Source organism: Lepisma saccharinum, chromosome 20 (genome assembly GCF_977018435.1).
Source record: "Lepisma saccharinum chromosome 20, izLepSacc3.1, whole genome shotgun sequence".
In the NCBI taxonomy this organism is placed as follows: Eukaryota; Metazoa; Arthropoda; class Insecta; order Zygentoma; family Lepismatidae; genus Lepisma; species Lepisma saccharinum.
Genome location: NC_139248.1, coordinates 64,675,743 through 64,701,861, shown reverse-complemented (window position 1 = coordinate 64,701,861; position 26,119 = coordinate 64,675,743). Strand labels below are relative to the sequence as shown.

Here is a 26,119-nt window from a genome sequence, read left to right as displayed (position 1 = left end):
ACACATTCACAGCGTAGAGACGAACATGAGTAAGTCACTTTTAGCACACCCCATTGAGCTCCACCCCGCCCTTCAACTTGTGACGTCTCAAAAGTTTAGTGTTTTGATTTGAGCCCTAACTTTCATTTAACTCTTGCGTCAGAAGACGGATAACGGGGTTTGTGTGAGAGAAGATGTGCGGTCAGTAGTACCTGTGAAGTGAACAACAAAGTAGATAAAGTGTGGCGAACTCGGAAAATACGAATTACAATGTTACAAACCTTAAGTTTCGTGCTAGAATAACATCATAAAAAGGTAAAAAAAACAACTAAAAGTTCGGTATATCGGAGAAACATTCTTTCATCGTGGAGTCTATTTGATCTGGAAATCATGTATTTTTCAAAAGAAATAACTCACCGACGCACAATTGCCATTGCTTTCGCTACATAATGTAGTATAATCACATATTTTTCTCGTGCAAAAAAGAGATCGGCGGATTCAGAATCAACTGCCCAACCAGATAAAATCATCCGATCGAACGAGAATGAAAATTCTCCATCACGACAGTACACATATGACAATGCACAATCAGGTCCATATATAGTACTGTTAGAGGGAACAGGAAAAAATATAGGAAAACTGTCCGGTGGCAGTTTAGGGAATAAATTTCGAAAGGCAGGACTAGACATAGAATTGATCGAACAGTGTGGTAAAAATAGAGTCCGTGTGACTTTTCCAAATGCAAAAGCTGCAAATGCTTTCACACAAAACGAAATGTATCATAAAGATTTACAGGTTCGAGCTAGAATTCCTCAAGCTCTTGTACAGCGAGACGGTCTTATTTTCGGAGTTGGCATAGATATCAGTGTACAAGACATTATGGATGGAGTGCAATCGGCGATCCCAGTCATCAGCGCGAGGCGTATGCAGAAGAAAGTATGGAATAATACGGGTTCTTTCGATCTGAGAGACACAAAATTAATATGCCTAACCTTTCAGGGTAATGTCTTACCAGAAAGAATACTAGTAAACAGTGAAATTTTCGAGGTCCGACCTAGAACGAGGTCTGTCTTACAATGTCAAAACTGTTTCCGTTATGCGCATCAAACTAAGAACTGCCGTTCAAAAGCAATCTGCATCAACTGTGGAAAAGAAAAACATGGAGATTCCTGCACAGAAGTTCCTATTTGTGTCATATGTCGAGGTAATCATAGATCTACATCCCCAGATTGCCCTCAACGACAAATAGAACAGCAAATACAGACGCGGATGGCGGAGGAAAACTTATCTTATTTTGAAGCTAAGGCAAAAATATTGGGGACATATAAACCACCTCTAACCAGAATAGACATTTTGGCACCTCCATTAACTGCTAAACAATTTCCACCGCTCCCCTCTCACGCTGAGGTCATCCAATGTACAATGGCAAGTCCATTAATATCTGTGACAACTAGAGAGTCAATAACTCCTAAAATAGTTACATCCTCGCAACCCTCAATGCGAAAACAGAAAAATCACACGAGTGTGAGCAAAGATGGGCTGCACTCACGTAGAAGTAATATATGGACACGAGAAACTCCAAAACCACCTAAAGAGCTATTTTATGAATCTTCATCACTTGACAGTTTATCCGAAGACGAGGAGAATACGCCATCACCCCCAATTGGACGAAATGCGCAACCCCAGTCTGGATCCAATCACATTGAGCAACATCCACATGAGCATGGATCATCAAATAGACAGATCATTTCAAATCCTCCAGCGGAAAATCTTCAGGCACTGTATAAATCGTTAATGCAAACTTTGCCAGAGCTGTGGTCGGCACTAATAAATATATCAGAACTTAGAAGACAACAACCACTACTTAAACATATTCATGAGCTAACAGGGAATCTCTTGACTGTTTTACAAAACTTAATTTCATAAATCCAGGAATCAAAGGGGAAAAAATTAATAGTATATTGTAGGGAATGGAATTTTTAATTCAGTGGAATATAAATAGTTTTTCCGCACGTAAAATCGAATTAAATAAACTAATTGAGGAATCCCATCCTTTAATTCTCTGTTTACAAGAGACTAAAGGAAAACAATACGAGAATTACAATCTAAAATATTATAATACTATAGGTCCGCCATTTCAACACAATGAAAGAGGTGTGAGCATACACATTCATGAGAGTGTGACCCACCAAACTCTTTTTTTATACCCAAAAATTAATATAGTAAACAGATATCATGTAGAAATCATAGCAGTGCGCATAAAAATACAAAACTTTTATTTCAGTATTATTAATTTTTACATACCTTCGAATTCGTTATCTCAAAAAATACAACTACAAGACTTTCAAGGTATTCTGGACAATATTCCAGGCCCTTATATTTGTGTAGGAGATTTTAACGGGCATCATCCAATGTGGGGCGGTTCACGATCAGATCATTTAGGCCAGATTTTAGTGGACTGGATAGAACATAATAATTTTATCATACTTAATGATGGTTCCATAACACATATTCCTCGATCCGGAAATAATCCTTCTGTGATAGATCTAACCATAGTGTCTGATGAAATTTTCCCCCAACTTACCTGGTTTGTGGATGAGGATATGCGTGGAAGTGATCACTTACCCATACATGTTCAAGGAAGATTTATGTATAATGTACAGATCCCGCGAAATACACCTCTCCTTAGACGCTGGAAAACTAACCTTATTGATTGGTCATTGTATTCCACAACAATTGACTCCTTGATATTATCAGAAAATTTACGATCTAATACTGATATCTCGTATTCTCAATTTATACAACTAATTACAAAAACTCTGGATATCGTAGGTGTACGTTCAAAAGGGCAAGATACACATAGATTCCCACAATTATATTGGTGGACACCAGAATGCGAGACTGCTAAACAGAACCGTAAACGTGATGAGAAAACATTTGCTAGCAGACCCACAATTACCCACAAAATTGCCTGGAAGAGAAGTCAGGCTCTTGCTAAAAAAGCTTTCAAAAAAGCCAAAAAAATAGCCTGGATAAATTATTGTAACTCTTTAGGAAATGCTGAATCTATAAAACTCGTCTGGAAAAAATTTAATTCTTTAAGACACCCGAAACTAAGCAGGAAACAGACAATTGATGTAACCTGGCAAAATGAATTTCACTCCATGATTGCGCCTCCTTCAGTAAATATAGAATATCAACCTCCTCTGGTTCCACAACAAATTTTTACAAGAGAGTTTCCAGCTGTGACTGTCATAGAATTACATAATATACTACATAGAGTTAAAAATTCAGCACCAGGAATGGATGGAATTCCATACCAAGCTATAAAGAGCTTACCTAAAAGGGGATTTGATATTTTAGTCGCTATATACAATAAAACATATACCGGGGGTAGTATACCTTCAGAATGGAAAACACATGTAGTAATTCCTATATTAAAGTCGAATAAACCACCATCAAATGCCCGTTCCTACAGACCAATAGTTCTAATTTCAGTATTGGAAAAATTATTCGAACGCACGCTACAAAAACGTCTTATGTGGACTTTAGAAAAACAACGATTCTTTCCCCCTACGCAAATTGGTTTCAGATTACAACATAGTAGTCAAGATGCCATTGCAATTCTCAACGCTGTAATTCAAAATAACATTGTTATGAATTCCTATTGTTATAGTTTATTTATCGATGTGGAAAAAGCCTATGATGCTGTACCACTGACGCAACTTTGTCAATTACTAGAAAGAATAGATATATCTCCTATGATTCCCAGATTAATTTGGAATTTATATGCTGATCGAAAAATTTTTGCCTGTTTTCAAAATTCTATCCAGGGGCCTAGATTCACAACTACAGGAATTCCACAAGGAGCTCCACTCAGTCCTATACTATTTAATATATATACACAGTCTCTACACAATGAACAATTGGAGGATTTTGAACTTATTCAGTATGCAGATGATTTCTGTTTTTACAGAATTACTCCACAAGCAACACAGGGATTAATAGACATGACACGTTTAATACATAAACTTCAAGCATGGTTTTATGAAGTAGGTTTATCTTTCAACCTTAATAAATCTCAAGTTATGATTTTTAATTCTCGTAGCCAAAATGTATTTCCTAATAATATTAATCATATTTCTGACATCCCAGTGGTATCTACATGTAAATATTTAGGAATTCATTTCGATCGTAAAAATAATTGGAAACTGCATATAGATTATTTAATAAATAGAGGGAAATCTGTCCTAAACATTCTTCGTGGATTGGCAACTACTAAGTGGGGTAGTCAACCCACAATTATGTTACTATTTTACAGAAACTGCTTTCGTTCCTTATTTGAGTATGCGGCTTTCAGTTACGGTGGTGCGTCCTCAAAACAGTTAAAAAAAATTGATGTACTACAACGCAAAGCATTACGAATTTGCTCTGGATTGATGAATTCTAGTCCAAACGTAAGTGTTTATATGGAAAATAGAGAGATGGCTCTATCTCATCGGCGCAAACAATTAACAAATAAATTTCTTTTTCAAACCTGGGAGAATCATAATCATCCATTTAATTTGCTATTTGAAACACAAAAACAGTGGGCAATTATGAATGTTATAGATCCGATCAACCCGAAATTTTATTTTCTTCATTGTTATTGTATGGATCCTGACGCGTACCAAAATTCTTTCACATATCATTCACCTCCAGTATATAAATTAGATTTGCTTCTTTATGCTCAGGCTAACGTCCAATTTTTAGATCATGGTCAGCACGCTCGGTATAGAGAAATATGGCCAGATTTAATTTTCATATATACTGATGGCTCCAAAAAATTTCAGGATGTAGGTTGTGCGTTTTATATTCCTGAAATGAATCAACACCAAATATTTAGGTTACCAGCAGACACTACAATTTTTACAGCAGAATGCTATGCTATTTACCGTGCATTAACTTATTCCATACAAAATAACTATAAAAAAATACTCATTCTAACAGATGCGTTAAGTGTCTTACAGGCACTAACATCATCATATCCTCAACTATGTCGTCAATCTATTTTCATTATATTGATTATACAATTAACTCAACAAGCACAATCCAAAAATATTACTGTTCAGTTTACATATGTCAAGGCACATCACATTAACCAGAGTAATAATATGGCAGATATGTACGCTAAGAGAGCAAGGGATTTACCTCAAATATCTTTCATCAGACTCCCTTATACAGATCTATTACCTAGAGTTAAAATTAAAATAAAAAATCACTGGAAAATTTGGTGCAAGGAACAATTGACGATGGTAGGTCATACATATAGATGGCTGGCGGAATTTGATGCAAGTCAACCATGGTTCCACAGATGTCCTCTTCCAAGACAGGTTATAGTTTTTATTAATAGATTGAGAACTGGTCATGTACGTACACCAGCACATTTAGCGAAAATAGGTATTATACATCAACAAAATTGTACATGTGGTAAAGATAATCCAGATGCCCAACATTTATTTTTGGAATGTGATCAATTCTCTCACCAAAGAAACATATTATATAAAAATCTGATAAGATTAAAAATTCCATTTCCTATATCTTTACTTTCTCTTTTATCTGATTTGTCAATACCAATTATTTGGATTTTATATGGATACGCTCGAAAATGTCAAATTGAATTATAAACAGAACATAGAATGTAAAAGTGTAAAAATTGAAGATTGTTTAGTGTCATCTGTTGCGTATTGTAAGGAAAAGTTGTGTAACAGAAATCCCATACCACAGACTAATGATGTCCCATAGTAAAAATACAGAAACATTGGCCAAAGTCGACAGTGTTTTGTCTGACAGGGTCAGAAGAAGAAGAAGAATCACATATTTTTCTTGTAAAATTAAGTGTCAAATGAAAGTGGATAATCAGTATCACCTAGAAGTAAATGTTCTATATCTTCTCATGTTATATATTTTTTTGATTTTGCTATAATACCAGAGAAAGACCCAATTTTTTATAATTTTTGGCTATATATTTTGTATTTGTAAAATTAGTAACACTTTACTATACCGGAGACGGATTTCTTCAAATTTACAGGAGAAAGTACTTACGCAAATCATTTTCTGTAGTGTTGTTGATGTTCGGGAATGTAGTTTTGATCCATTTTAATGCGAAAGCATGTGGTTTTCTACAAAAATCTATTTCCGACGCGCTATTGCTTCTGCCGCCATACGCTCTCGTATTGTCCGCATATGCTAAATTGAACTAAAGGAGTGCCAATGGAACCTAACCTAACTAGTAGGCATACCTCGTCACCGTGAATGTTCGTGGGGCTATCGTGAATTTTTGGGCTAACGTCAATGGTTTTTGGGGCTACCCGTGGATGGTTTGTGGGAAATACGGAACAACAGTAAGTACTCGTTAATGTAAGAAATATACAGGGTCATCCGTTTGGGATGTCAGAAAAGTAAAACGCTATTAACTAGAAACTATGAACATTTATTGGTTGTAAACGGTACAGACATGTGTAGGAGAGTCGGGAGTTTATGTCACACTCGAAAAGTTGGCATACCACACGACACATTGAGCACGTTGTTGTGGTGTAACGACCATCTTCACTCCACTCTGTATCAACACTGAACACTGAGCGCGTGCATACCACCTCTATACATGCCATCTACTGATTGCACTATGAACTACTGCTGCGTTGTCTCGCGGAAGTCTTTGTTGCAAACTCCCATCTTTGCCATGTACATTACCGCAAATTGCATCGATACATATACATTAACATAAAAGCTACAGCGTTATACTTTTCTGACATCCCAAACGGATGACCCTGTACATTATTTTCGTTAGAAATTCATTATTTCACCTAAAGAAATGTTCCGCAATGCAGAATAGTACGTTAGCAATGTAAAAAATTGCAAAATAAATCATTGATAGGTGTCTTCGGTATAGTAAAGTAGTACAGTAAAATCTATTAATGTAGTATTATATTGTAATGTAAGTATTGACATGTCCTATATTATCATGTACTGTAATTTGTACACACCAGTAGTCCTTGGACGCAAATAAACTATTTTCCTGTAGTTTACGGTTATTACAAGCATAAGAAAACAGTTTTTCTTTGTGACGTTTCAGGAGAACACACGCTCCTTTCATCAGACATTTATTTTCATTTTGACAGTCAAAATGAAAATAAATGTCTGATGAAAGGAGCGTGTGTTCTCCTGAAACGTCACAAAGAAAAACTGTTTTCTTATGCTTGTAATAACCGTAAACTACAGGAAAATAATTCTATAATGCAAGCAATGCGTACATACAAGAAAAACTAGCAAATAAACTAAACTACGTGAACTGCATGCTGCGTACTTTCAATGACATAAGCCCCTGTCAGTGTTTCCAACCCCTTTTTTTCACTATGCTTGCCTAACCTAACCTTATCGGAAATGGTTCGTGGGGCTATCCATGGAATGAGTTTACAATACCAGGCCACTCTCCAATTTCTATAAAATTTCGCCTACGTACTAATTTCGGTGTCCTGATGACGTATCTGTAGTACATATTTGGCGGTCACTTGTTAAAATTGTACATTTACGTGTAGAACTTGTAAATAACTTTGCGATTTACAACGGTGATTGTCCATACACAGCAATTCGGAACCATCTTTCTTTCGCAATTCGTTAATGGTCTTCCTTTACGCACAACAATCTTGCTGACGTCAGATGATGAATGCCTACGAGTTTAGGTTAGGCCTGTTAGGTTAGGTTCCATTAGCATAAATACAAAGAAAAAATAATGTTTGGTAACAGTTCGTTATATCAGAGACACTTTTCTTCAAATTTACAGGAGAAACTACTTACTGAAATCAGTTTCTGTAGCATTGTCAAAGTTGTTCGAGGTATTTTCTTTCGTGGAAACTGAAAACTTCACCATAGAATGCTGCAGAACAATAAAATAATGACTTTTTATCTAAGGAACTTGCATTTTCTGTAAAGCAACAACATTATGCCATTGTTTCCATTATGTACCTGCAGATGGCACGAGCATCGAAAGTCATGCGGTCTCGCCAGTGTTTCCAAACATGCCTTTTTTACGATAATTTTTTCTTAACTATGCTTACCTAACGTAACCTTGCTGGAAATGTTCCGTGGGGCTATCCATCAATGGATCGTGGGGCTATCCATCAATGGTTCGTAGGGTTATCATGAATGGTTTTTTGGGGCTATCCATCAATGGTTTGTGGGGTTATCGTAAATGGTTTTTTGGGGCTATCCGTCAATGGTTTGTGATGATATAATGAACACGAAAGTAGGTATTTTTCGGTTTTGAAGGTTGAAACACTACATACCCACTCCAAATCGACAAAACACAAGCACAACAGGCGATGATCCACAGCTGTGCGCACCATATTGTATGTTCCACGACGGAAGAAAGGAACCAAAAGAATTACTCGTAATGTGAAAAATCGATGTTATTTTCATGTAAAAAGCATAATGGCACCTTCAACTAGTCTAGTGGGCCTCCCCCATGGAGCAGTGGTAGCTTCATTGCCTTGTAATCAAGGGGTCTCGGGTTCCATACCCGGTGGAGGCACAAGTAAGTATTTTCTGGTGAACGAGGTTGCAACACTGCATAAATCGACAAAACACTCGCAACGCGCCCTGAACCAGTACGCTATCACCCGCCGTAATGTGTTACAGAATCGAAACATCATGTAACAGTAAGTACTCGTAAATGTAAGAAATATCATCTTAGTTAGAAATGCATTATTTCACCTTAGGAAATGTTCCGTATTCCAAAATAGTATGTTAGCAATGTAAAAAAGTGCGAAATATATGATTTAGAGGTGTCACCCTCATACTATAATAGTACCAAATAAACTAAATCAAATCAATCCTGCACTGTTCCCTTGCTCCACTTTAGACAGTACTAACCTACCAGTGATTGTGTACTTCTGAAATTATATATGTGTTATTTTTTACGTAAAAAATGTTATTGTGTTATTTTAGGTTATTACAATGAATCGGGAGGACGTGTTCTTAACTCTTCAGCCTCTGTGCAAAAAGATAATAGTTCATCCAGGAAAGGAGGACATAAGGGAGCTAAGTAACCTTATACCTAAATTACCAAAGACCTGTCTTCAAGGTCTGCAAGTATACATTTGCTTTCCTCTTGTAAGGCATCTAAAGAATGATTCAGTGAGGTAAGCTTGTGTGAATGATCAGTTTAATATATCTGTGTATTGTTCCTGTTGGTATTTATCTCTGGATGTGGTGCACTTTCAGATTAGAATGCAGTGAGGTTTCTGTATGTTCACAATTTTTCATGTTTTCAACCTTATATGTAGTGTTCCAAAAAATGTACACACATGTTAACAAGAATATCAAAATCAAATGTCCATCACATTTTGAAGAACTGGCATTGAAATTATTACATTCAAAGAAGAGTCCATGCTCTAGGATTTTGTGTCTTTGTTCTCGTAAATTCTGTTTTCCCCCCAAAATGAGCCATCAATGTTCTAAAGTGTGTGAGTGTATAACAAAGGGCCCCAGATCAGGTAAAACGTGTTTGTATCCATGCCTATGATGAGATCCGGAAATTGTAAGTAGAGTATGTCATCTTATCTAAATGCTGTGTGTGTTAAAGTGCATAAATGTTTGTTTTGCCTGTGCTATTTCAAAGATACTTGTCCTAATGGCCAATAAATTTGTCATTTCAATGAGTTGCATCTGATTTTCATCCCTGAGTGTATAAGTCTGCTAGTGTTCCTCCACTCCGTTTAAATTTTGGCTAAAAGTTCCTCTAGATATCAGCGAGTCTTTTTCGGAACACTCGCTGCTAAACTGGGAACACCGTACGTCACACGTGGGAGATGTGTGGCTGCGTAGAGTAGCTTGGGAGATATGTTTTTAGGTTTCTTCACATTCTTGTGGTTGTTGAAGATAAGTATATAACCAAACCGATCAAACCAAATTCAAAAACCTAGAAGTATAGCTCCCAAAACCCATTACAGCACAGTACTTTTTCTATTCCTTTTTAAACATTCACCACCATCTCCCTTGCATTTGAATGTAACCAGAACCCCCTAGAGGTACAACTGACACAGCATCAGGAAAAATGGAGAGGCCATTTACTCTTTGACCAGTAGGGTTGGCAACCCTTTCGGAATAGCTATGAGTCTCACTCTCCCAGTTTCCCAGACAAACTTTGGTATCTCCCATACTGATGAGTGAGATTTGTGGATGATTTGTTTGTTCATTAACCAAAATGTTTGGTTTGTTTGTTCATTAAACTCCTTAATTAATGTACATGTACTGCAAATTTAAAAGTGGCAACGCTGTCAGGCAGACGTGATAAAACCATACATGTGCTATCAGGCAGTGAGCATTGTCAGTTGGGACCCATGTCGATGCATGGAGTGCCAAAAGTGATGGGTCCTGTTGGGTATGTATGAGGTTGAAATGACCAACATTTTGTGTTCTGCCCTAAATATGTGTACAATGGTAGAACTAAACTAAACTCTGTGTCACAACAGCCCTTGAAGGGCCAGAGTGGTTTTTCCATTGGGTGATGCGGGGTCAGCACATCCAAGTCCCATCGGTGCTGTTTTCTCACTTTCGTGACTGGAGCCGTTACTTCTTCTTTTCAAGTAGCTTTCCTGATTGTCCTCACGCTGGGTCAACGTTGGAAGTTTGGGGTCTCCCACCGGGAATCGAACCTGGAACCACTCACACCAAGGACGAAAGCACTAACCACTTGGCTATGTGGGAACCCTACAAAGGTAGAACAGCGATTGTGAATGAAAATCCAGGTGGCCCGTGGTAAAAATGCATGAGAATGTAAAGACTCGTGAAGCCTGTAGCAACAATACCTAACCATATCTGATGATTGCACAATAGTAACAATATAGGGAACCCAGCATGATGCAATTTTCCTCATGTTCTCGCTGACACATCTCAACCTCCTCCCATTGTGCAACCATCAGATATGGCTAGTTATTGTTGCTGTGCAAGTATTGATGTTATTCTTGTGGCATTTGGGACGGGTCACCTGGATTTTGATCCAAAATCACTCTTACCTTGGCAAACATGTTTGAGGACAGTACACAAAATGTTGTCCCTTTCAACCTCGTACATACGCAACAGTACTCGCTGCACCGACCACTTTTGGCACTCCACCCAACTGACAATGCTTACTGCCTGATAGTACATGCATGGTGTTATCACCTCTTCCTGACAGTGTTGCCACTTATAAATTTTCAGCCCATATATGTAGTGCACTTTGCCTTTAAAAATGAATTGCATATTTACACATTACAAAATAGGGCATATGAACTAAATATTTATATTCAGAAAAATAATAAAATGGCAGAATTTTGCACTAATTAAACAGGATATTTATAGATACGAGGTGTGGCAATTAAATAACGAGACTGGTATCATAACTGTGATGTATTGCAAGAAAGTTACAATTGACTGGTATCCCCTTCAATATACTCCCCTCCCCTATCAATACACCGCTGCGTAAGTGTCTTCCATTGTTCAAAGCAATGCTGTAGGTCATCAGATGTCACACTGTCACACTGTTCAACAACTCTGCCGTTTTTCGTTTCACCTCTTCCACGGAGTGAAAATGTGTTCCCTTCAATGCACTTTTCACTTTTGGGAAGAGATAAAAGTCATAGTGGGCCAGGTCTGGGGAATACGTAGGATGGTCGAGCACAGGAATTTGCTTGGCGGCTAAAAACTGCTTCACAGAAAGGGCATTATGGGCAGTCGCATTGTCCTGGTGAAGGATCCATGCATCGTTCTTCCACAAATCCGGTCTCTTCTTCCTTATTCTTTCCCTCAGTTTGCTTAGGACTTCTTTGTAGAAGGTCTGATTCAACGTTTGACCATGAGGCACCCATTCAGTCATGATGATACTCCTGATATCGAAAAAAACGATGAGCATTGCCTTCAGTTTCGACTTGCTCATTCGTGCTTTTTTCATTCTTGGCGATGTGGGAGTCTTCCAGTGCATGGATTGACGCTTGGTCTCGGGATCATATTGGAAAATCCATGTTTCATCACATGTGATGACACGTGTTAGCAATTCTGGGTCTGCTTTGAGTCGTTCCATGATGTCACAGCAAATGGTCTTTCGATTGTCTTTTTGGTCCTGAGAGAGGTTTTTTGGAACAATTTTTGCACACACTTTTGACATGTTTAAATTCTCATGCAAAATTTGTCCTACTGTCTCCTTGTTAATGTTCATCATGTCTGCGATCATCCGAATGCTCAGACGTCTGTCTTTCCACACAAGTTCATGAATATTTTTAACATTGTCGTCCTTTCTTGAACTCGCAGGGCAGCCAGGACGTTCATCATCTTCAACCTCCTCCCTCCCTTCTGAAACTCGTTTGTGCCATTCAAACACTCGCGCACGTGACATAGCATTATCACCATACACCTCTTTTAACATTGCACAACATTCCGTCGGTGTTTTTTTTTAATTTCACCAGAATTTTGATGTTAACACTGTCCTCTTCAAGCAAGCCTGCAAACAAAAGAAAACCTTTCAGAATCATGAAACAAGCAGTGGGTGCGCATGAAGGTTCAATATCAACAACACATCAATAGCTACCTCCCCACCACTATCCTACGAGACAGGAGGTGCGCAGTCTCGTTATTTAATTGCCACATCTTGTATATCAGCTTCATATGGTAAAAATATTGGTAATTTTACCATTACACCCACACATACTGTGCATCTTAATTTTTCACCTCAATCCCCTGAAAAAAATATAAAATTTTTGCAAATGTAAATTGTCTAATATTTTATAAGATTTCACTTTTTTGGGATCCAGGGCTCCCCCCCCCCCCCCTTCCTGCCTGCCTGTCTGTCTTGTCTATATGCAGGGTGATATTTGTGGCCATGGATGAGGTAGTAGAATCTTTTGCAAGCAGATACTAAGACAATTTCTTTAGATATAATGTAATTCACCTTATGTTGTTTTTAAAGTTTTTTTTATATGGACACACACACACACATACGCTAATAGCTTCTTTGCCTTTTGTCTGTAGTAATAGGTAATTTAAAATTATTTTAAATATCACATGCCTATTGTAATAATAGCTGTTGTTTACTTAAGTGTATGTATGTATTTTTCATTCTCCCAGGTCAGATGTGAAGCTGCTTATACTTCAGTGCCTGGAGAGTGTTCTTCTAGAAACAAGAATTATGGAATGGTACATGTTCATTGATGTGTACCAGACAGTCTTTAAGCTATTGTGTGTGCCTTCACAGCCAGAGAAAGGTACTTAGTGTAACTAACTCTTCAAATACCAGTACTTATTAAACAAACCTCGTATTTTAGCTCCTGCATTAATATTGATAATAGAGTTGTGATAGAGTAATACAAACTGAAGCAATATATCTGTTAAGAGTCAACTAACCTGGTATTAAAAATATATTTTGATTCATAAGTAAGATTCACTAAAAACATATACAAGGTCCTGACAAAGTAGCACCCTTATTATAAGATTATATAACTTTTTTTATGAATTGACACATGGATATGTAGATCGTAACAACTGTTTCAGTACCTGTCCAAGTTTCATGGACAACGTGAAACCTACCCTGTTAGTCTACATAATTGCCTCAGCAATTCTGCTTCTCAATTGTTCTATGCTCCATGATAGAGTAGGAATGTGGATGTTGACAAATACCCATGTCAAAAAAATGCATGATATTAGGTCTGGGGACCACAAACTTGGAGTAATGTGTGATATTTTGAGTGAAGAACCTGTAATTGAATCATAAGTGAGTCCTTCAGTATGCCACTTTAAAATCGAGGAGCTAGGTTGTAAAGACCATGTATGTAAAATTTGTATTAGTATTTTGTCTTTACCCTGTGTACTAATGAGAGACTGTATTCCCCAGCAAATAGGTTAAAAGAGATAAATTCACCTGTGACTAAAGTTATCATGGAGAAGTTAAGGGATTTCGTAAATACATTTAAAAATGTGAACAAACCAGAGGATATCAAATATAATTGTGCTACGTGCCACGTCAGCCTCTTTGGTAGAGTGGTTAGCACAGCCTGCTACGATAGCAGGGTTTGAATCCCAGTGCAATTTTCAAACACTGATAACCAATATTGCCAGGAATTTCCAGGTTTGAATCTGGGCATGGGTATTCTTTGTGGCAGAGTGGTTAGCACATCATGCTGCGACGCCAGGGGTCCCGGGTTCAAATCCTCACTTGGGCATGGAGGTTTGTGATGTCTATTCATCAATTTCATCATATCATCACTCATCCCCATCTTTGCAAATTAGCCAAAAGTGGCACAAAAAGCGAAGTAAAATAAATCAAATCAATCTTCCTCATCTTCACGATTTGCCAAATGAGGCAGAAATGTGAAGTAAAATAATCAAAATCAGTTAATTCAGGTACTCACGTTTTCCCCGAAGCTGTTTTAAGTAATTTTCTTTCTATTAATTTCGGTAGCCACTGCCACCATCCTCGTTGGAATTCGTTGTGACGTTGCTTGGTGCGTTTCTGCTGTTTCTTCCTAAATTTTCGCTAGGTGTGCTGTTGTCGCCTGTATGCCTGCATATGTGTCGTCTGCTGTTCACCGGTGTTAATTGCTGCTGTAAGGGAAGCCAGGCGTGGTGTGCCTAACAACTATCTTTGTTGAGTTCATGGTTGTAGTGCATGATGGCATGTCTTTCTTTGATTTCTGTGTCTATGAGAGTGTGTGCTTTGTATTTGACATGTACTTTTTCGATGTTATGGTTGTGAAATTTGATATGCTTGGCACGTCCGGTGGTGGGTTGAGCCGTTTTTGCATTTGATAGGTGCTGCTGAATTCTCTCACTGATGGGCCTGATGGATCTGCAGATGTGCACTCGCATTCAGCATCATAGACACCTGGGTTGTTTAGGGGGGAGAGGAAGTATCGTTTATGTTTGTTTAGTTGGTCAGCTATTTTGGAGGTTGATTTGTGTGCTATTTGGATGTTGTAGGAGTTGAGATGGCTTTGGTAAGGTGTTTGGATGTGGTAGGATGGTAGGGGAAGGCAAACTATTTAATTTTGTTATCTGGTTGCGTTGGTCTCGCATTTCTATAGTATAAAATCAGTTAGTCAATCTACATGCAATGAACATTGATTGTTCAGAAAACAAGAGTTCTTTGTAAATAGAAATGTTTTGATATGGTTTCCCTTACAGCTGGAGGCAGTGCTTTAATACAAGTGTCATCCCAAAATTAATGCCATCACATTAATATTAATAACTCCTCATATTGTCATCGAATTGCAATGAAAGTTCAAAGTTTGTGTGAAAATAGATACACATGTTGGGTACCTATTAAGGCTATTCAAAATGCTGTCAAAATTTCTGCCAACGTTCAACCCAATGCCAAAATCGTGAAAAAAATTCGGAGATTGTTTTATGACCCATGCATTCACAGCGAATTTAATGTATTCTATGTCCTAGAAATGCTGTCCACAGGAAATTTGTTTTTGAGAGGGCCAAACAAATGGAATGCCGATTGGGCTAAATCAGGAGTGTAAGGGGGTTGGGGCATTACTGACCACCCCATTTTGTCAATGGCCTGTGACAACCCTCTATTTGCAAGAACTGAATTACAGCTCTTTGTTTTTCCTCTGCTATTTGCATTGTTTATTTAGTTGCCTGCAAATGAAAAATTGTGTGCATTGTATGTGTGTGAAGTTTCATTGCAATCCGATGACAATATGAGGAGTTATTAAGCTGGAGGCATTAATTTTAGTGTGGTATTTGTATTTGCACACTGTAAATAACAGGGGTCGATCATTATGAAGTTTTGGCTTACATCGATAAAATAGTGCCAGAGTTATAACAATTTTCCTCCAAAGAGTATTCGAATTTAAAATTCTGGGCGAGAACGGGGGTATTTTCGTAAACCTGCTCGGGAATGTAAAGGTTAAGTTAGATTGTAACATATTACTGTATCTATATTTCTACATTATTGATAGTTGCTTTATCTTCACCACAGGTTATCATATTTCTGTTAGGACAAGTACTTATTCAGTTTCTGTGAATTCTTCCTTTCAGTTGCTGATGTTAGTGAGGAACTGAAGAAAGCTTCCATCACATGTATCGAATTGCTGGTTAGCAATATTTCAATGGATTTTATTGAAGATTTCTATGAAGTACAGAACGTTCCAATGATAAGTCATGGTGTTTACATTTGTACTCTGTTAGCTAAAGATGAAGTTTTCAGATCCCTTAGGTATGGTACATTTTTTTAAGAAAATGAAAATGTTTCAGTGAATGATTGGAATAATTTTTAAATAGTGTAAATTATTTGTAAAAACGAGTTTTGCAAGTGGTAAAAAATCCTTGGATTGATTATTCTGTAGCATATTCTTTCAAAATAAACCATGTAAACTTCTGTGTAATTATGATTTTATAGGTAGGCATTAAGCTGGGCACATCTGTTCTTTGCATGTACTACTTATGCAAGAATACTTTGCTTTGGTTTGGTTTGTTCTACTTTGCTTTTCTGCCAATTGTGAAGATGGGGATGAGTGATGATATGATGAAATTGATGAATGGATACTCACCAACACGCATGGCCAGGCTGGGATTTGAACCTGGAACCCCTGGCATCACAGTGCAATGTGCTAACCATGCGGGTCGTGCAAGAATACACCCTAAGCACAACATATTGAACATTATTAGAGACAATAGAGGTGGATTTCACAAAATGAAATGAGGTAAGAGAAACTACATGTGTATGTGAGGGTGGATGGTAACTGCATGATATGCTGATTCTAGGAGGTATGTTTGCTTTCGTTGCATATAGGTAGACTTTTTCACTTAATTTTTTGGTAGATGATCTGTGGAGGAATGAACAATGGGGTGGAAAAGTTAAGAATTTTTAATTTTAGAAGTTCCTCATATTCATTGCAATATGCCAAGAAGGTGTATCCAGGTATGTTGTCATTTGTGGTAGTGATGTGATCACCACCATGCTCCAGTTGCTACCTTCCAGGGTTGTTCCCAGGTACCCATTTATTAAACTGGGTAAACCCCAGAGCTACTTTATACTGGGACAAGTTTGGAAAATTCCCACCCTTTAAATTGAACCCAGCATGACAGTCAGACATTCTATCAATTGCAATGATGTACCAATTCTACCAGTTGCAACTCTAAAAACCTTTGTTAGTCAAGGAATAATAAGCATAATTGTTGCATGGATTTTTGTACATATTTGTAATAATATTTGGTGTTTGTTATGCAATAAAAGATGGTGAAGGAGTGTGTTTCTCTTGCAGTTAGAACCCTTAGTTTCATATTTCCACTCCAAAACATACTGTTCATTGAGTATATATTCATCCCTTTGATAGGTTATCCTGCAAGGTTACAAATGGCTAGAATAAACTTGACCAGATTAGTGTAACCTGTGAAAAACAATACAATGGGCAAAATTATTCTCAGATGAGAAAACAAATATTCACCTTTTTTATCTTAACCAACTTGGTGGTTGTGTACATATTTTATTTTTTTTAATTTTGATCAGTTTTTGGTAAAGAACCATCAGAATAATTTCTGCTGATGTATTAGTAAGTTAAAAAAATTGTGTGGAAATAGATTTTAAAATACCTGAAAGACATCGATGTTTTTGTTTTAATGCCATGATTGGATATGGGTAGGAAATGTGAAATATTGATTGGATGAACAAAGATTATTAGTTCTAATTTTCATGATTTATGATATATTCACAGCAGGTGTGTATGTATGTTAGATTATGAGGAGTGACATTTCACATGGTCACTTGAATTGGTAAGTTTGGGGATGCAGTAACAATGACATTCACAACTTCATCAGCTGCAATGGTAATGAGCGTTTGGAGTGGAGGGGAGCAGTTACCCAAAGTGCCAAAGGAGGAAATGATAATATTGATACTGTACCTTATTAAATAAATATTTAGCCTGCATGCCAAGAAATATATATGTAGAAAATGTTATAGTTCCTTGCAAGTATCTTCAATTTCTTGATAAATTTTGTGTAATGTGAGGAGCATTTCTGAAAGAGTGATTACTCAACAATATATCCACTGTTTGCTACGGGTAGCAACAATGAATTGTGGAACCAAATAATGGCTTTATTCCTCCTGTACACATGACATTGGGGTTGGCACGTGCTAGAGCACCCCCTACAGTCTGGGCATAAGTTCTTGTGACTATGACTTGTTTTGGAAGCTAAAAGAATCCTCTTCAGGACCACTGATGACTTAGTACAGGCATAGGATGGTCCCTCAGTGATACACGTAAAAATGATTTCACTGAGGTTGTACTAAATTGCCAGAAAGTTGGCAACATGTGCTACACTCTGTGAGAGACTGTTATGAAGGAGGGCAGTAACTTCGTTCTCCACAATAATATAAGTAAAGAGTTGTGAGCAAGTAAATACTTTTTTTAAAGTGATCCTTGTATCAGCAGTTGAAAATCTGTCCAATTTCCTATGTCCTGCCTTGTACATATGTATAGTAAGATTTTTCTGTGTGCCAGTTTCCGGACGATCATATAACATTCATGGATATTTTTTTTTTTAGGATAGCAGCTATAAGGTGCCTTATGTCTCTCTCTTATGTACATGATACAGCAGATGCAGGAGACAGAGTTCTCAGGCACAAAGTTGCAAACGTTGTTGTCCACTTTATTCCTGGAATTGTGTTATCATTGCAAAAAATTATTACTGGAGATATTAAGCAAGGACATGAAGTAGTTGTGGTGAGTATAGAACTTCCTGAACTTAAAACCCATGTTTATATACTTGAAGTTTTTGAGAGCTTCAAGACCTTCAAGACTTTTCATTGTGAAATGCATTTTTGCATATTTTATTGAAAGAATTATAAAAATAGTGAAAAAAGGAGTGTACAATTAATAATATTTATTCTATCAGTAATAGCTAGAGGAATGCATATTTCGTTTTTGACGATAACACGAAATGTGAAATAACACATAGCAATGTTAATTTTGAAGGTTTCTGATAGGTGTAAGGTGTATTTTCCTACCCTGTTGTGTCACGAAATGATGCGAAATGAACTGCAAAATGTGAAATAGACTCTTAAACATGAAATTTACCATTTATATACCAATGCAACATTTTCTGAAGTCTGAAGTATCCTCTGTGTTATGCAATTCACGGAAAATTAATTAATTTTGCTGTAAATATTTGAGAAGCAAAAATGGAATATACAGGAATAAACTTGATATTCTGGTAATGATTTAATGTGCTCTTAGAAGCGATATGTTTATTTTGTGTAATAGTGCAGTTTTTAAATCAAATTTGGGATTATATTCACATTTTTAAAACCAAAATGTAATTTTATATACCGCTTTTTCACCGCTATAACAGTGAAATTTCATTTTACTTACCACTTTTGAACCCGAAATTGACTCTGTTTTTATACTGAAATTTTGCTTTTTTATTTACCAAAAATATGTGCCTCTAGTAATAGTCTAGTTTCAGGCTCCTGCATAACCAAATGGTTAGCACTTTTGCCTTTTGTGTGAGCTATCCTCACGTTCGATTCCCAGTGGGAGTCCCAATGACCCATTGTCATGGAGATAATTGGGGAGCTACTTGAAAAGAAGAAGTAGCAGGTCCCAGTCTCTAAACCCAGACAACAGTGGTGATGGGACTTGATGTGCTGACCACGCGTCACCCAATGAAAAGCCACTCTGGCAGGCCCTGGCTCTTAGAGGTTTGTTGCACCGTGCAGTTTAGTTAGTTCAATAGTCTTGTTTCACTTGCATTAGTGAAGGCGGATCTTGAGAAACAAAGATAATCATCTTTGTCAAGTTGAGATCTAACTTTATGGAAAAATTAGAAAGAAGATGCATGATCTTTGAAACTTCTTCCTACAATTCAGCTCCAACATTAGTGAAACTAGGCCGGCCCCCATGGCAGAGTGGTTAGCACATCATGCTATGATGCCAGGTGGCCTGGGTTTCAAATCCCAGCCTGGGTATTGATGTTTATGAGTGTCCATTCATCATATCATCACTCATCGCCATCTTTGCAAATTAACAAAAAACAAAGTAAAGTAAAGCAATCAATTAGTGAAAGTATCCCCCACCCTACCCCCTGATGGTGCAATGGTAGCGTTGTTGCCTTGTAATCAAAGGTCCCGGGTTCGATTCCCAATGGAGGCACATAGTGGTTTGGATTCGACTTTAAACTGTAGGTCCAGTCCCAATTAGCCTTACTGTGCATAAAGTGGACTTAAAATGCCAACTCAATCAATCAATGAATAAGTAAAACTAGACTACTATTGATAAAAAGTGAGCTACGTGCATCTATTTCAAGTAGGGATGGGACCGATTAATCGGTACTCTAGCAGTATCGACCGATATAGGCATATTGGTTTATCGGTAAAATTTCCGATTATTTTACCAATCCGATATATCAATAAATATCTGATAGTTTAGTGCAAAATTCTGCCATTTTTGTAGTAATTTTTATGGATAATCTCCATGTCCTACTTTTTTAAAAAGTAAATGTCTAAATATGCAATTTCTCTTGCACTGCAGTCACTTTGAAACACACATTTTTTTAGGGAGGTCAATGAACCTTTCAGGTTCTTCCAGGACCATTTCTAATTTTATATTGGATCGGAGAATATCGGTATCCGCCAAAATTTCGTATTGTCCAATCCCTAATTTCAAGTAATCTTTAGTAACATATGTAGTTTTTAAACTGTTCGTTTAATAAATCAGGTTCACACATTATGCATCAAACGTTTTCAAAATCAGCACTGATTAATGTTGTAATAGTATTGAGCATATTTAAATAAAAGAGTAGAAGAATGGGGGAAATGTTTAGACTGTAAGGATAAAATTACATATGTTTTAATCAAATTGCAGGTAATTCAGTGTACTCTTAGTTTTTACACAGTAAATAATTGTAAAGATTTTACATTTATTTACTTTTTATATTGTGATATGATAAGAATCTCATGTAACGTTTTACAATGAGCTCCATATCATATGTTGAGGCACCACTCTTCTTCCATCTGTAGCACAAAATATGTATTTGTTATCCTCAGTAATTTCATGGCCACTTAGCATGCACAAAGTTGCAAATACAAGGTGAAGAAATATTAGTGACTCGCAAGGAATATTTTAATTAACCAGTAAGATACTTGTAATATGCTTGAGTTCTGCTTTGGTGTGCTTTTGTTTCTGAAAATTATAATAAGATGTAGACCCTAGAAAAGAATCAAAGTTGATGTTAAGTGAATGTTGAGTTTATGAGTGAAGCTACATAACAATATGTAATTGTATAATTTATTGTGATGATCATGTAATTGTCAAATTGAAATGTGAGAGAAGGGATAATAACAAATGCATTGAGCACTGTGTACTTGAGAGAGTTTTAATAGACTTTTTCTCTATGTGTAGCTTTTCTGTCACTTTTATGAGAATGAATGATGATTAGATAAAAATGATGAAGGGACACGCACTTGTCTCCAAGGTAAATTGATTTAAATCAGGTGATTTTTTTTAATCGCTGATTTCAATCACTTTAAAGAAATAATTTATAGAATAATGTAGATAAGGATTTTGTACATATCACAATCACTTTTGGTGTTTATCATCGAATGGTGTTTATTAGGCTCTAAGAATGGAAAATAAGGGAATCAAGATATATTATAACACCATTAAGCCTTGTTTCCATGATATGAAAAACTAAATATGTTGACCAAGGCAGAAATTTATTTTATTATAAAACATAAACTAAAGGTAACGTTTCAATTTTCTAGCAAGGTCTTCTTCAGACTGCACCAAGTACAAATGTAACAAAGTACAAAACAGGATGATATGTATACAGGAAGGGAGGGAGAAGCATCTTAAGAATAGCTAAGAATGCAAACAAGAATAAGGAAAACAGAGAAGAGGAAGGGATTATCTACGAAGTGAAATGTAAAGAATGTCAGAGTGTGTACATAGGAGAAACGAAAAAGAGGCTGAAGGACAGGTTGAAACAACATAGGGATGATGTACAACTTAAGAGAGAGAAAAATGCGATATTTAAACACACGAGAGAAACAGGACATAGAGTGGGATGAGGCTAAGCAGATAGGAAGGGAGAAGAGAATACTAGTGAGAAAATGGAAGGAGGCCAAGGAAATAGAGAATAAAGGTGAAGAAGACACAATGAACTGGAATGGGGGACTGAAGATAAACAGAGAATGGAAGAAGGTGTTAGAAAGAGTGGAAAGGACAAGAGAGAAAGAGGAGAGAAGAAGGAAGAAGAATCAAGAAAGGAAAAAGAGCATGAGATAAGGAGTCCAACCACATTCCAGATGGAAGAAAATGTTTAGCCTTTCAGGTGAAAGTACAGTTGAGAAAGGGAAAGCCACCTGCTAGAATGTACCAGAACAACTTTCTAATAGTCTGGAGAGAGTTATTTTTGTGTATATATATCGTCCTGTTTTGTACCTTGTTACATTTGTACTTGGTGCAGAGTCTGAAGAAGACCTTGCTAGAAGGGTGAAACGTTACATTTAGTTTATGTTTTATAATAAAATAAATTTCTGCCTTGGTCAGCATATTTAGTTTTTCAAGATATATGTACTGATGGACTGAAGCTCATACAAAAGGAAATTTAAACACACTTACATTTCCCTAGATTTAAAATTCAAAAATAAATAGAATAACATACAAAATACTAATCATGTTAAACTGTAAAATAGTGCCATTATCATTAAGCTGTAAATAAACATGGCAGCTAATATTTTGCAAACTATAATTAAAAAGCTGCCAAAATTTAGCTACAAAGACTATAAAAATATATTTTAAGTTAATATTATATGGTACATCGAGAGTGCTTTATTTCTACTGGAAGAAAATTTACTGAAATTATTATAGTTTCGTTAACACACTCAACAAACATTTCCATAGTAGTTTTATATATACAGTATCAGAAACAGAAAAATGTATATTTATATATTTTTATTTCCTTTAATTGTACTGTTCAAATATTTTATGGGACCATTTACCAGAAAAAAGCCTTTATGGGACCGTTTACCAGAAAAATCTTTTCTGTAAAAAACATGTATTTTTATGTATGGTGCCAAAAACCATACAAGCATTTTCTTTTAAATCTATTTAAATCCAAAAAATCAGTCCCAAAATCTGTGTATTTTTATTGTTGAAGAATACTCTCACATATATCTCTGCTACAGTTGCAATATGACACTTATGCTAATAAAAGTGTTAGAATGATGGGGCATTGATAGGAATCAACGTGAATATCTTCATTGATGTCATCTCAGTTTTAATTTTATTTTATCTATTTCAGGTAGCTTTGCAAGCTTGGAGCAGAATTCTAATGCTAGTAATGGAAGAAGAACTGGCAGATTTTTCTTCAAACAATGCTGAAAGTGAAGAATCCATGGAGAAAATTCATTTCCCTATAACAAATAGTAAAATTGTTGATGAGGAAGAGCAAAAGTATCTCAAGCAGTTTGAACCAAAGAAAAGAACTTCTCTGTGGTATAAGACTGTTGATGGCAAACTGTTGTCCTCAACTATACCTATTTGTTCATGTCATCAGCACTCTCATTGGAAAGTTCGGATAGAATTTGTGTCGGCAGGTTCTTTACTGCTGAATAACTGTTCAAGGTACTCTTATTATTTTTATGTACGCTTTCTGTGTATTATTTGCGAATATTTATTGATGTATAAGGTGTACGTTATCCAAAATTGTTTCATTGAATACTTATAAACCAGGAGCAAAGTTTTTGTTCTCTCGTGTCAAATGTGTTAATTTCCATAAATTTTATAAGAGAAAATGCAACTTTTTAGAATTCATATTTAACCATCTTGCAATGTACTAGGTCATTCAAATATGACCGGGACTGATTTTTTTTTACCAAATCCTTTATTGTCAAATACTTATTTGCACATGTCACCCTTCAAAGTACTCCCCTCCAGAGTCCATACATTTTTTCCAACGTTCTGGAAGCATCTTAATGCCCTTTTCGTAAAAGTTTTTCGGTTGGCTGCGTATCCACTCCCGAACACTGCTGATGACGGCGTCATTATCCGCAAACCGCATGCCTTCCAAGTCTGATTTATGCCTTCCAAACCGGTAGAAACAATTTGGGGCCAAATCGGGACTGTATGGTGGGTGTGGCATATGGTTCCATTTCAATTTGCTGAGGGTTGCCATAGTTGTTTTGGCTGTATGAGACTGTGCATTATCTTGAAGGAAGGCTACCTGCTTTCCACCTCTCTTCCACTTGGATCGGATCTTTACCTTCACTTCTGTTGTCAGGAGTTCTGAGTAACAAGCTGCAGTGACTGTTATGTCATCTGTAAGAAAGTGTACATGGACTGCCAGTCCCAAAAAAATGTTGCCATCAATTTTCCTACCGAACGGGTCCTCCTTGCTCTCTTGGGTCTGGGAGAACCGGTATGCTGCCACTCACATGATGATCATGCGGTTCATTCTCCACGCACTCTCTTCCCTCTCTGAAGTACTTGCACCACTCAAAAACACGGATTCATGAGATACACTCTTCCCCACACTGTTGTTTGAGTCTCTGCAAAAGTTCAGATGGCTGGATGTTTTCTTCATCGAGACATTTGATCACAACGCGTTGTTCCATGCTCTGCAGCACCTTCTGTTCACTCATCACTCTAGCAACACTCAGACATGACTGAGCAGGTTCTAACCTGTACGGGAGGAGGGTGGGGGTTGTGGCTCCCAAGGACGCACAACTGCTGCGCATGGCAGGTTGTTTGGAAAAAATCAGTCCCGGTCATATTTGAATGACCTAGTATTTTCTTTTGTGTTGACAGACAAGGAGAAAGCATGCCAATTGCCAATCAACCCTTCCCCTTTTGGACATGCCTCTGGCACGTAGTATTTACACTTCATTTTTGTTTTCATGGATTGAGAAACTTCTTACACCATGTGCCGGCAACATTCTTGTTAAAAACCACCCAAAACACATAAACAGCACGATACGAAATACTTTAAAAGTTTGTCCCAGCCTTTGATTTTGTCTCGGATTCATCATCAGGGCTGGTCAAGAGACTGTGATGAAGAAGAGGTCAAGGTTCCGATGACGCTACTTGCTGTGTCTGCCGGAAGATAAGTGAACTTACACTTAAGTTGAACAACACTGCAAGACCACAACGATATCTTCCGACAGACACAGCAAGTAGCATCATTAGAATCTCGACCTCTTCTTCATCACTGTCTCTTGACCAGCCCTGATGATGAATCCGAGACAAAATCAAAGGCTGGAACAAACTTTTAAAGTATTTCGTATCGTGCTGTTTATGTGTTTTGGGTGGTTTTTAACAACATTTTTTTAAAAAATTATGAATTACAAACGTACTTTGCAGGAATATGCCAGAATGTGCCTCACAGCTAGTGGAGACCCTCCTTATTCTTTCTGAAGATGAAATGGAGACAATCTCAAGGAGAAGTAAAGATGTCCTGGAGAGCTTTTCAAGAAAATGCCAAGATCAAAATTCCAAGTCACTTGTTGAAATTTTAGAAGAAAAATTCTATGGCCTAACAACAAAACTACCTCGTATTCTTCGAAGTAAAGGTACAAGGTGAATCCCATAGCTATATCAAATGTTCAGTTTAATTTAATTTGCTAAAATGTATATAGAAATGTCAATTTTCAAAATCTTACAGGTATATTAGTAAAAGAATTGAAATATGCAGAAAACAACTCTGATATTCACCTTACATTTCTCATTGTTGTTGTTTTATCTTAACTGCTAAAAAAAAAAATGACATCAAATTATGAAAAATCGATTTTATTGACTGTGTAACGTCCAGTGTATGTTTCAGTGTTATGTGGTCTAAAACTTACAATCCAATAAATTATAATGCCTAGTTTTTTTTGGTATTGGGAATGTTGAGAGTATAATATGGAAAAATGTCAAATTTAGGATAGTACTGTACTTGCTTACATATGAAGAGCCCATGCAAAAACCTGGCACATTTTCTGGTTTTTACAAGAGAACAAATTCAAACTTTCAAGACCTTGTATTTTTCATATGTATGCTGTACGTTTTCTGTTTTGTACTAGTGAATTAGTTTCAACTGGTTTTAAACAAATACATGAGCACACTAGCAGATTGCTCTAGCCAGT

At 36.8% G+C, this 26,119-nt stretch overlaps 1 protein-coding gene across 5 annotated transcripts in view; it reads left to right on the top strand.

Annotated features, from left to right (window-relative positions):
* The first annotated feature begins 204 nt into the window (after positions 1-204).
* Positions 205-26,119, top strand: part of Tti1 (Telo2 interacting protein 1) — a 48,026-nt gene continuing 22,111 nt past the window's right edge. The window contains exons 1-7 of one of the 5 annotated variants that reach the window (XM_083141547.1): positions 205-294; positions 8,965-9,158; positions 13,117-13,253; positions 16,036-16,213; positions 18,542-18,719; positions 23,299-23,621; positions 25,356-25,564. In XM_083141547.1, coding sequence (XP_082997673.1) covers positions 8,974-9,158; positions 13,117-13,253; positions 16,036-16,213; positions 18,542-18,719; positions 23,299-23,621; positions 25,356-25,564 — 1,210 coding nt within the window. In that variant the 5' untranslated portion in view covers positions 205-294; positions 8,965-8,973. Of the gene's footprint in view, positions 295-5,835; positions 5,894-8,964; positions 9,159-9,201; positions 9,557-13,116; positions 13,254-16,035; positions 16,214-16,522; positions 16,701-18,541; positions 18,720-23,298; positions 23,622-25,355; positions 25,565-26,119 lie in introns of those variants that run through there. The other 4 variants (XM_083141546.1, XM_083141548.1, XM_083141550.1 and 1 more) reach the window with 4 other exon arrangements.